This window comes from Mandrillus leucophaeus, unplaced genomic scaffold (genome assembly GCF_000951045.1).
Source record: "Mandrillus leucophaeus isolate KB7577 unplaced genomic scaffold, Mleu.le_1.0 Scaffold49, whole genome shotgun sequence".
NCBI lineage: Eukaryota > Metazoa > Chordata > Mammalia > Primates > Cercopithecidae > Mandrillus > Mandrillus leucophaeus.
The window spans coordinates 2634384-2647214 of record NW_012105253.1 but is presented as its reverse complement, the minus strand read 5'-3'; the positions used below and the strand labels follow the sequence as shown (position 1 = coordinate 2647214).

Sequence of the window (12831 nt, the reverse complement as noted above, 5' to 3'; positions counted from 1 at the left end):
CACAGCACACTGAAGAAATGAATGAACAAATCCAAACCCAAACTAGACTGGGTCCACTCTGGGATGGTTCTGGGAGCAACCTTTGGCCCTGAGACTGGTTTTGCTCTACAAAGACTACCATTTCGGGCACCTCTCTTCCTGCACAGATACCCAGAGTCAGGCTCATCCAGCTCTGTGCTCTCCTCTTCCTTCCTTTTCAGTGTGAAGCCAACTGCAGGCCGGGGACCCAATCCAGCCACTGCCCACTTTCTTTCTTTCTTTTTTGAGAGGGAGTCTCGCTCTGTCACCCAGGCTGGAGTGCAGTGGAGCGATCTTGGCTCACTGCAAGCTCCGCCTCCCGGGTTCACACCATTCTCCTGCGTCAGCCTCCAGAGTAGCTGGGACTACAGGCGCCCGCCACCATGCCCAGCTAATTTTTTGTATTTTTAGTAGAGACAGGGTTTCACCATGTTAGCCAGGATGGTCTTAATCTCCTGACCTTGTGGTCTGCCTGCCTCAGCCTCCCAAAGTGCTGGGATTACAGGCATGAGCCACCGTGCCCGGCCTCTTTTTTTTTTTTTTAAGACGAAGTCTTGCTCTGTCACCCAGGCTGATGTGCAATGGTGCAATCTCGGCTCACTGCAACCTCCACCTCCTGGGTTGAAGTGATTCTCCTGCCTCAGCCTCCCAAATAGCTGGGATTACAGATGCGTCCCACCATACCCAGCTAATTTTTGTATCTTTAGTAGAGACAGGGTTTCACCATGTTGGCCAGGCCGGTGTCAAACTCCTGACCTCAGGTGATCCAGCTGCCTTGGCCTCCCAAAGTGCTGGGATTACAGGCGTGAGCCACCATGCCCGGCCCTGCCCACTTTCATAAATGTTTTATTAGAATGCAGCCTCACTCATCTGTTTATGTATTGCATCTGTGGCTGCTTTCAGCTACAGTGACAGCAGAGTAGCTGTTACCGAGACCTTATGGCCGCAAAACCTAAAATATGTAGTGTCTGGGCCTTTAAAGTTTGCTGATCCCTGGTATGAAGTATCAAACAGGACACCTACTGTGTGCTGTGGGGAAAATCCAGTAAGTGTGTCATGGTGACAAAGGGATGGTTCAGGGTTTCGATTGGAGTGATTCTCTTGTCAGCATCAATGGTCAGCATCTTCTTCAACAGGTCAATGAACTCTCGCCGGTCAGCCTTTTCCACCAACATGTCGCTCCCTTCCAAATCTGTTGTCATGTTCACCTGGATGCAAGTAAGGACAGGTTACCAAGGACGACCCCAGCGTGCCTCCCCTCTCCTGGCTCCCCTTATTTTTTGCCCTGCAACTTCCTCCTGATCTCTCAAGCCCCCTTTCTCAGTTCCCAGGAACTCTGCCCCATGGGAGGCACCACCCACATGTTGTCATTGCCCACAGGATGTGGCTTTTCTCTCTGCAGGAAAGGCAGAGAGGGGCTGTGCCCCAGGAAGGGGAGAGGGCCGCTGCTGGGACCTGTAAATATAGCTGAATGACAGGATGTAAACTGCTCCTGCTTTCATCAGTTAAGTTGAAATGAAGCTTTCATCACTCCTCATTAAAAATAACCACAAGATGAAAAGAGTCCTGCAGACTGGCTGCATAACAATGGGAGTGTTAATACTATCGAACTGTACCCTTAACAAAGGCTAAGATGATACATTTTATGCTGTGTGTTTGCCACAATTTTTAAAACAGAATCACAGCCAAGCAGTAGAAAGAAGATGCAAAAAAGTCTATGTATGTATGTATTTAACCTTTAGAGGGAAGTGGAAGGGCCGAGTGTGCCCCTCCTCCACCTACAGCATATCATCCTTCTCATGGCTCCCCCAGTTAGGGCCAGAATTATTTTAGTCCCTGTGTTCAGTGGAGTCACCTCTGGCCAAGACAGGCAGGATATCTGAACACAGGATTTTTCTTCCAAGGGTGAGTCTACACTACAATCGCCTTTAAAAGGCTTGTTTTGTGGTGATTTGTATATTTTCCAGGACATGGTGTAAAAACCAATTTCAGTTTTCTCAGACAATCTAAGTTACTAATCAACTGACAAGCACACTTTACTCAGAATCATGATTTTTGGTTATACTCATCTACAGTAAGAGGGGTGCTAAGTGTTTACTGGTGTATGGCTTTTTTTTTTAAAAATTATTATTATACTTTAAGTTCCAGGGTACATGTGCACAATGTGCAGGTTTGTTACATATGTATACATGGGCCATATTGGTGTGCTGCACCCATTAACTCGTCATTTACATTAGGTATATCTCCTAATGCTCTCCCTCCCCCCTCCCCGCTCCCCACAATAGGACCCGGTGTGTGATGTTCCCCTTCCTGTGTCCAAGTGATCTCATTGTTCAATTCCCACCTATGAGTGAGAACATGCGGTGTTTGGTTTTCTGTTCTTGCGATAGTTTGCTGAGAATGGTGTATGGCTTTGTTTCTCATTGCTTTAAAGAGAAAATTCACTTTGGATTGTCCTGGTTTCAGACTAGTTTTCACACTAAAAATAGCTGAAGTTCTAGAATTTTCTCTGGGGCACAAAGGTGAGAGCCTGTGGTCCCTGCCAGTGAGCTGAGACTGTGTAGCAGATTGAATTGTATCCCCCTAAAAGTATATTAAAGTCCCAGTCCCCAGTAGGTGTGAATGTGACCTTATTTGGAAATAGGGTCTTTGCAGAGGTAATCAAATTAAGATGAGGTCATACTCGATTATGGTGGGCCCAGTGACAAGGCAAGGGAGATGTGGACACAGAAGCACAGAGAAGACACAGGATAAAAGCCATGTGAAGAAGGAAGCAGAGATTAGAGGGATGTAGCTACAAGTCAAAGAATGCTGAGGATTGCCAGAGCTGCCAGAAGCTGGGAGACAGACATGGATGCTCTTCCCCAATGGCCTTTACAGTGAACATAGGCCTGCTGAAGCCCAACTTCCAATTTCTGGCCTCCAGAACTGTTGGGGAGTGAAAATCTGTTGTCTTAAGCCATCCAGTTCATGGTACCTTCTAACAGCTGCCCCAGGAAACATAGACACTCAATCATGAGCATTAAATCCATGGGTACTAATGGGCTGGAATTCTTCTCACGATAACATCAGGAAGATTGGCCAGTACTGTATTACAAGTGGGAACCAATAAATTGGAATGATTTTTTTTTTTTTTTTTTTTTGAGACAGAGTTTTGATCTTGTTGCCCAGGCTGGAGTGCAGTGGCGTGATCTCAGCTCACTGCCTCCTGGGTTCAAGTGATTCTTCTGCCTCATACTCCCAAGTAGCTGAGATTGCAGGCACTCACCACCATGCCCAGCTGATTTTTGTATTTTTAGTAGAGACGGGGTTTCGCCATGTTGGCCAGGCTGGTCTCGAACTCCTGACCTAAGGTCATCCACCCACTTCAGCCTCCCAAAGTGCTGGGATTACAGGCATGAGCCACCATGCCCGGCCAACTGGAATGATTTTTATGGAGCTGGTATGACGTTTTAAAAATGTTTTACACACCAAATGGTATTCTTATTAAGGTTGGCTGTAACTGTTTGAGGTCAAGGTCAACCACTGCAGTTGAATAATGTGGATTTCAACCCACTATCTTATATTACTATTGCAGAAGTCTTGCTGCCCTTGGTTTTAAAGGGCTCACATTTCATACTCACCCATGAAGCTTACCTGGGCCATATCATCTAAACAGTTGAAAATGTATTTTCTTGCTTCTTTTGACTTAATCCCTGTCTCTGCTTCATGGTCATCTGGTGTCTGCCAAGAGAGGCAAAAGCCAATTGGTAATGTGACTTAGCTCCTCACCACTGGGACTCAAGCCTGGAATTCCTGTGTCTCACAGAGGGTCTCTTTCCCACCTTTCAGAAGAGATTTTGATTCTTCAGTGGCCTGCACTGCAATTCCTTTCTCTCTTCATCCACACCAACCCATCCCTCCTCCTTCCCATGCACATGTGTCAGGGGCCGGCTGTCAGTCAGGTAAGGAGCAGTCTTGCTCCATACCACAAGCTGATCAAGGTATGCTATATCCTTGATCAGCTTACAGCCTTCTCTGAGTCTAAGGAATAAGACAAGATTCCATTGTGGAAAAGCAAAGGACTTTTCCATGCATTTTCCAATTTTATTTAATAAACCCTTATGCACATAGCTCTTGCTACGTGCCAGACATTGTTCTAAAGCACATTTATTCATTTAATAGTTTTGACAACCACATTAGGTAGCACAATTACTATCCCCATTTTCCAGATGGGGAAACAGGAAGAGAGAACCCAAGGCACTTGCCGTGGTCACATGGCCAATAGGTGGCAGCTGGTCCCAGAGTCTGTGGTTGGGCTGGCCCTCTATTGGTGGCTGAGACACAGACATACATTCCCCAAATAGCTGGGGAAACTGCTGTTTCCAATTATTATGGGTTTTTGGATTCTTCCATGAGGTAATCCAGAGGTAATTAATCCTTAAAATCTCACTCAAGGACAGCACACCTGGAGCGGCTTAAGTCCTGGGAACAGCTGGACATGTGGGACTGAGGCTCTTCAATAAAACCCAGCAGCGAACTCCAGCCTCACCCTCCTCCACTGGAGGACTCTTTTTACTGGACACTCACCCTCACAGTTGCTAAATGCCAGGCCTCCCATCATTAGCCTGAGTGCTTGCTCAGTTCCCAAATCTCTTTTCTCAGTCTTTTGTCACTAGTGGATATATATTATCTTTAAACCATATTAGAATTTGGCTGCAGTTTCCATTAAAAAAAAAAAAACAAAAACCAAAACAACAACAAAACAAACATCCCCCCACCCTGCTGCACAAAAAGAAATACCTAAAATGAAACATATTTAAGACTTTATTATTTTATTTTTACCAGGAACATACTTCGATTTTAATTGCTAGGCACAGATCAAAGCGAAAGCAAACTATGTTTCTGTTACAGTGAAGCCCCTGCCCTGGAGTTTCAGGTTTATGGTCACTAGAGTGAACCAGACGCCTCCCTGGGCCTCAGGACGTTCCCATGGGTTCATCAGGCAGCCTCCTTTGCCTGGAATCCCTCTCCCTAACCCCCACCACCCCAGCCGCCACCCTGCACTTCTCTACTGGGCAAACCCGCTTCATTGTTCCTTGTCTTTTTTTTGAGACACAGTCTCACTCTGTCGCCCAGGCTGGAGTGCAGTGGCACAATCTCAGTTCACTGCAACCTCCGTCTCCCAGGTACAAGCGATTCACATGCCTCAGCCTCCCAAGTAGCTGGGATTACAGGCGCATGCTACCATGCCCAGCTAATTTTTATACTTTTAGTAGAGATGGAGTTTCACCATGTTGGCCAGGCTGGTCTCGAATTCATGACCTCAAGTGATCTGCCGGCCTCAGCCTCCCAAAGTGCTGGGATTACAGGCGTGAGCCACTGCACTCCCTCTTCATTCTTCAGTGCCCAGTTCAAACGCTCCTCCTTTCCCCTCTGCTGCAGGCAGAACTAAATGCTCCTTCCCCTTGGCACCCACACCCATTCTTGACCAGGAACAGGGCCCTTATTACAGAGGGGCGGGAGCTTGTGGCACATGGTCCCGTCTCCCGCTGGAACTGCCAGCTCTCAAGGGCAGAGTGGGGTTTGTTTCTCTCCCTAGCACAAATCAGACAGTCATCAAGGCTTATCGGATTAAATCCTGGGAGTTCAGCAATCATAATGTGGGACTCTCACAGGCGGTGATAGGCCAAGAGAAAGAGGGGCTTCTGAGCATTCAGATTCAGTCACACCGTGTATTAACAACAGCACCCCAACGCCCTCATTTTGCTGACTGAATCAAAAGCTCCCCACTAATGAGTCTACGGCCCTCTTCCCTAAGCGCCGGGCCACCGTGAGGAGTGGAGGGGATGCTCTTCCTACCTTCAGTCTCCACAAAGGATATGGTGAGTCCGTGTCACGGTTGAAAAACCTAGTTGTCTTTGTCCCTGCGCTTAATAAATATTCAGCAGGCAAACCCTGTGTTTGTGAAATATACCGAATCTGCAAGAAAAGATAAGAATGAGGTCAGGGCTTTTCCTGTCACTATACATATGGTACACTAATGGCTCTGCTGGCTTTGAGAAAAATGAAAATGACAATTTTTGTAGGGAAAGAAGTTAACAAAAAAGAGAAAAAAGAAAAAGGGAAAAGAGAAAGGAGTAAAGAAAAAATAGCAAGGTTAAGGGAAGCAAGGTTTGGGAGACAACGTGACATTCCACAGTCCCGCCCCTTTGTCATGTAATCAATGCAGTGCTAATCCAGGCTATTTTCCAGATGAAGAATGAGGTCTTGTGAATATCTGTGTCATCTGGACCCACCTGATCATACTCTGAAGCTCCTGGATATAACGGCCAGCCCAGGAACAGTTCTGCAATCACACAGCCCAGGGACCACATGTCAATTGCCTCACAAAATGGTAAACCAAGGATGATCTCAGGGGCCCTGAAAATGAAGAATGGAAGAAACCATTAGCAAGTTGGAAATGCAGGCAGCTGTTTCTATATGAATACTATCTTTCAAACCTGGGGTGCCATTACTGAATCCTCCTCTGAAGGGCCCGTGGCTCTCAGGAGAGGCGCTGTGCTACAGTGATCCTTCCATTCTTTGGCTTGGTCCCCTCCATTCGTGGAGGACCCACTTAGAAGGTTGGCTGAGATGAAGGATAAGTCTGTCTTTAGAACACACCTACAGGGAACCACACCTACTGACTTCAGTACTTTCATATGCCAATCAGATGAGCTAACAACCAGTTTAGAGATATTCTTAAGTTATCTTTTGTAGCTGAAAGTCTGGGAAACTAATCATCAGAGAATGCCTGGTTTTTACAAAGCAATTCTGAAATGCAGGTCTTCTATTTTCTTCTGTCTCTCTAGAGATGGGAGCTCACTATGTTGCCTAGGCTGGAGTGCAGTGGCTATTCACAGGCATGATCATAGCTCCTATAGTCTTGAACTTCTGAACTCAAACAATCCTTCTGCCTCAGCCTCCTGAGTAGCTGGGTCTACAGGAATGCACAATCACACCCAACTCAAGGTATTCTATTTTCAGGAATATATAAAGCAAGCTGCCCCCCTCCTAAAATAATGGGATTAAATCCAATATCTGTTCATGTCAATTATCCTTTCTTAAGAATTTACATCACACTTTCTTTTTTTTTTTTGAGACGGAGTCTTGCTCTGTTGCCCAGGCTGGAGTGCAGTGGCCGGATCTCAGCTCACTGAAAGCTCCGTCTCCTGGGTTTATGCCATTCTCCTGCCTCAGCCTCCCGAGTAGCCAGGACTACAGGTGCCCGCCACCTCGCCTGGCTAGTTTTTTTTTGTACTTTTTAGTAGAGACGGGGTTTCACCATGTTAGCCAGGATGGTCTTGATCTCCTGACCTCGTGATCCGCCTGTCTCGGCCTCCCAAAGTGCTGGGATTACAGGCTTAAGCCACCGCACCTGGCCTACATCACACTTTTTAAAGGAAACATTGCTTTTTTTTTTATTAACTTCTAAAAAGCTAATCTTCTTAAAAGTTACCTAATATTACAATTACAGAACTCCATTCATCAATACAGAGTTTTGTATCAACCAGGATTCCAGCATAAACTCCATGAACAACGTGTTCCTGAATGTCCCTTCAAGGAAATCACCTAAACCCCAAGAGAACATTTCACAGGGAGTTGGTAATCAACACCAAAGAGACCACCCAGCTACATCTTCTTTTCTAAGAATCGGTCATGATTAGGTAGGGGTATGTTTTGGACAAAACCAGCCTCAAAGTTTGAGATATGAACACAGCCTATGTTTTTTTAAACATATGTCTCAAGGCCAGGCGCGGTGGCTCATGCCTGTAATCCCAGCACTTTGGGAGGCCGAGACAGGTGGACTGCTTGAACCCAGGAGTTCAAGAGCAGCCTGGGCAACATGGTAAAACCCTGTCTCTACCAAAAACAAACAAACAAAAAAACCCAAATTAGCAGGGTGTGGTGGTGTGTGCCTATAGTCAGGTACCTGGGAGGCTGAGGTGGGAGGATTGCTTGGACCCGGGAGGCAGAGTTTGCAGTGAGCTGAGATTGCACCACTGTACTCCAGCCTGGGCGACAGAGATAGACCTTGTCTTAAAAACAAAACAAAACAAAACAAAACAAAACAAAGTGGCTCAAGGCATTCTACTGATAATGAAATGCATTAGCCTGACTTTTGTCTTCTCTATAAATTTTCCACGTGACTAAGCGACACTAGAAGAGGCTACTTTCCCACCCTTTCTGCAGCCTGGAGTGGGAGTGAAGGGAGCTGGGGAGCCCTTTCTCGGTTACCTTTCACCCACCTAGCATAAGAGTGGAGAGGAAGGGGGCAATCAGAAACACCCCCACTGGTCTTGGATCTTCTAGCTGAATTTTTCTCTACTGAAAAAGCATCTCCTCTTCCCCCTTCAAATTTATTCTCATTGATAATCTTTTTTCTTCATATAATAGTATTGAAAAGAACAAAACAAACAAAACCCAAAAATGTCTTATTACAAAGTTTCGATTTTTCACATGTAAAATGGAGTTTGGCCAGGGGTGGTGGCTCATGCCTGGAATCCTAGCACTTTGGGAGGGTGAGATGGGAGGATCACTTGAGTCCAGGAGTTTCAGACCAGCCTGGGCAACACAGTGAGACCCTGTTTCTAAAAAAAAAAAAAAAAAAATAGCTAGGTGCAGTGGCTTGGGCCTATAATCCCAGCCCTTTGGGAGGCCAAGGTGGGAGGATCATTTGAGGTCAGGAGTTCAAGACCAGCCTGGCCAATATGGTGAAACCCTATCTCTACTAAAAATACAAACATTAGCTGGGTGTGGTGGCGCACGCCTGTAATCCCAGCTATTCAGGAGGCTGAGGCATGAGAATCGCTTGAACTCAGGAGGCAGAGGCTGCAGTGAGCTGGGATGGCACCACTGCACTCCAGCCTGGGTAACAAAGTGAGAGTCTGTTGTGAAAAGAAAAAAAAAAAGTTAGCCAGGCACGGAGGTGCACACCTGTGGTCCCAGCTACTCAGGAGACTGAAGTGGGAGGATCGCTTGAGCCTAGGAGTTTGCAGGTGCCATAAGCCATGATTTGCACCACTGCACTCCAGCCTGGTAACAGGGCAAGACCCTGTCTCAAAAAAAAGAGGAGTTTATTCCTTTCCTCAGAACTGGAGACTGGGTACTGGCTACTAGGTGCTTCTAGAGTGCCAGCCACAGTTGCTGGTCTGGGCAGCAGGAGGAGTGACCGCTGGGGGGTGGAGCAAGTTGCCTTGGTGCTATTTAATGAGCCTTCCGTTGTCCCCATCCCTTGCTGCTGGGCATCTTCAGCTGCCAGTGTTCTGCCTGGCACTTCACCCTGTCTTTGGCCTTTGTCTCCTTTGGTCCCCACACTGGACCATGCATGTAGCGTCAGGGGCCACTCTTACCCACAGGCACTGATGAGCTGGGGATGCCTGTGGTGGCACGACATGTCCCTGCAGCAACCTCATCTTCCATGTGGTCACGAGCCCGCCACCTGCCTAGGCCACCCGTGTCAGTGTTGGCCATTCACCAGGGCCCCCAGGTTCACTCACCATTGTGTGTAACTGGTAAGATTACTGCCAGATTGCCTCTAGCAGTGCCTTTAGAGATCATTTCAGTTTATTTAAAAAATCACATCCCTTAGAAAAGAAGGGATTATCTGTGTGTGTGTGTTTTTTTTTTTTTTAAATTGAGACAGAGTCTCTCTCTGTTGCCCAGGTTGGAGTGCAGTGGCATGATCTTGGTTCACTGCAACCTGTGCCTCCTGGGTTCAAGCGATTCTTGTGCCTCAGCCTTCCAGGTAGCGGGGATTCCAGGCGCCCACCACCAGGCCTGGCTAATTTTATTTTTAGTAGAGATGGGGTTTCACCATGTTGGCCAGGCTGGACTCAAACTCCTGATCTCAAGTGATCCACCTGCCTCAGCCTCCTAAAGTGCTGGGATTACAGGCAGGAGCCACTACACCAGGCCAGAAAAGAAGGGAATATCTGAAAAGAACACTGTCAAAAAAAGTATTATGGTGTCAGAACCTGTTTCTTTCTGCCCTCCCTGTTCTAGAGTCAGGGGTGGCCTCCTGCCTCCTCTCACATGGATCTAGGCCTCTTCGTGGGAGGAGAGTTTTGGCCTGGACTGCTTGCTCAAGGATCAAGCACATTCTCATCTCTGTCCCCCGATTCTTGTCACCTGATCCCTCAGCTGGCCCCTGCCCTCTTGCAGCCTGACGTTTGGATGCTTGACACTCCAGTCTGTAGGTTTGGATGTTTGACACTCAAGTCTTAGGAAAAGGCCAGTCTGGCCCCGGGGGACTTCTCTGAACTCGACTACATGCCTGCCCTTCCTATCAGGTTAGTTACATGGTTCTCATGGCCCGGAAGGCTGTTCCTAATCCATGGAAACCTTGTTTTCCAGTTTCTATTCCCCAGTGATGAACAAGGCAGACTGCAACAACTAAAACGGCCACACAAAGGCACTTTAGTGATGTTCTTTAGCAGGAAATACCAGACAGACTTTGACGACTGACATGACATGAACGGGGCCTGTGAAAATTGCTTGTAGTCCACCAAGAAAATGAAATGGCAGCCATTCACGGTACCATGATACATGCTGCAGAATGTTCCTGCTGCGACCATAAAGAACAAATACCCAGACATCTGGCTAGGTGGCTGGGAGACAGTACTGTCCACGCAGGCCTCCGATGCTGGGAAAGCCACATCAAAGCACACAGGACAACTCAAGTCGAATACAAAATGTGTGTCACAGAAACACACAGACATAAAAATTGAGCCGACACAGTACACCACATGCTCTAGCGGCTCCCACGTTAGAAAACAAAGCAGAACACAAGAACAAAACAGAACACAAAAAACAAAACAAAAGCCCCAAACACAAACCTTTCCTAATCCCTTCGTCTCCCAGCAGCTGTTGCCCTAGTTCTCGGCTCCCCTTCAAGGCCCACTCTCTGGAGAGTCATCTCCCCCTGCGGTTCCCACCTCTTCACCTCACAGCATTTGCTCAGCCTCCTCTAACTGGAGTTGGACACTCTGCATCACTGATGCGCTGCACTTGCTGAGATCAGCTGTGATCTCCATGCTGTCACATCCGTTGATCAACTTCTTAGCTTTGTGACTGGGAGCTGCATTTCTTTCATGCGGGTGATCATTCCTTCCTGCCCTGAAACACTTATTCTTGGTTTTCATGGCATCGCTTGCTCCCCATATCTGTCCCACCTCTCTGCTTGTGGCTTGCCCATTTCCTTTGTAGACTCGCCCTCTTCTACCCAACTGCTGTGTGTTGGCCAAGTCCTAAGCCCGCCTCTTCTCTCCTTCTACCCTTGCCCTAGATAACTGTTATGGGTTGAACTGTGTCCCCCCAAAAGTTATGTTGAACTCCTAATTCCTGGCACCTCAGCATGTGACTTTATTTAGGAATGGAGTTGTTGCAGATATAATTAGCTAAGATGAGGTCATACTGGAGTAGGTGGGCCCTAATCCAGTGTGACTCACATCCATATAAGAGGGAAATCTGGACATAGAGACTGACACAGCAGCAAGATGGTCGTGTGAAAAGTGAAGAAGAGACTGGAGTGATGCGGCCACAAGCCAAGGAACACCTGGAACCACCTGAGGAGGGAAGAGACAAGGCAGGCTCTAACCCTGGAGCCTTCAGAGGGAGCATGGCCCTGCTGACACCTTGATTTTGGATGTCTTTTGTTTTAAGCCAGTATTTTGTGGTACCTATTTCAGCAGCCCTAGGAAACTGACTCAGTCATCTTACTCACTCCACAGGTTTAAATTCCATTGGTATTTCCAGGTTTGTCTCCATCTTGGAATTCTTCTGGCTCTAGATTTACATTCTGGAAGCCTGGTATTGCCTCTGGAATGTCTCATAGTCATCTCCAATTCCACAAGTCCAGAAGGGAACTCTTCTCTGATCCCCCTCTCTAAACATATTCCTTCCACTGTCCTCCTCATTTTATGAAATGGAATCACCACCCTCCAGCTGCTTAGGCAGAAATCCAGGAAAGATGTTTGATTTCTTCATCCCCACCATCTATCCACTAACATGGCCAGCTCCAAAGTCTCAAGTCAGCCCCTGATTCTCCATCCCCCCTGCCGCAGCAGTGGAGCTGGTCACCCCTGCATTACCTGGGGCTTCCACCACAGCCTTTCCACTTGTCTCTCCCTTCCTCCTGCCCACTTCCTCCATGGCAGCCACAGGGAACAGATGGCACTCCCCCTTGCTTAAGCCTTCAGGGGCTCCCCACTGGACTTGGAATGAAATCTAAACCCCTCCATGGCCATGGGGCCTCCACGACTGGGACCCTGCCCACCTCGCCACTGTCCCTGCCAACCACTCTCCTAGCTCAGTATGTTGCAGGCCCGTCAGTTTCCTTTCTATTTCCAAGAGTACCCGGGGCTCCTTTGGAGCTAGAGTCTTCATGGGATGCTGTTGCTTCTGCCTTAAATGCTTTCCCTGCTGGCTGTCACATGGCTGCCTCCTTCTCATCCCTCAAATCTTAGCTCAACTGTCACACTACAGACAGGCCTCCCTTGACACCAGTTAGTCTTCATATAGGGTGCCATAAATGCCACTTCACAGCACTTTCTTAACCTGCTCACTGTCTGTCTTCCCTGACCAGGTCTATGAGGGCAGCACAGGCATTCGGTAGCCACTCATCAAGCATCTGTTGATCAAATAAACCTTTACTAAATATAAAAAAGTGTTAAAATATGGATCAAGACAAAGTTCTAAGGCAGTACAGACAAAAGAGAGTAGAAGGGCTGAATCGTTATGCAGCAATCAAGGCTGGGCATGAGGGGGCAGGATTTAGCCCAAGGAAGAGGA

General features: G+C 47.4%; 1 protein-coding gene across 1 annotated transcript in view; it reads right to left on the bottom strand.

Annotated features, from left to right (window-relative positions):
- HIPK2 (homeodomain interacting protein kinase 2) overlaps positions 1–12831 on the bottom strand; it is a 159459-nt gene that overhangs the window by 65130 nt on the left and 81498 nt on the right. Inside the window, exons 2-5 of the mRNA XM_011995461.1 lie at positions 6297–6420; positions 5860–5979; positions 3655–3741; positions 1042–1226 (exon numbers count right to left, since the gene is read on the bottom strand). Coding sequence (XP_011850851.1) covers positions 1042–1226; positions 3655–3741; positions 5860–5979; positions 6297–6420 — 516 coding nt within the window. The remainder of the gene's footprint in view (positions 1–1041; positions 1227–3654; positions 3742–5859; positions 5980–6296; positions 6421–12831) is intronic.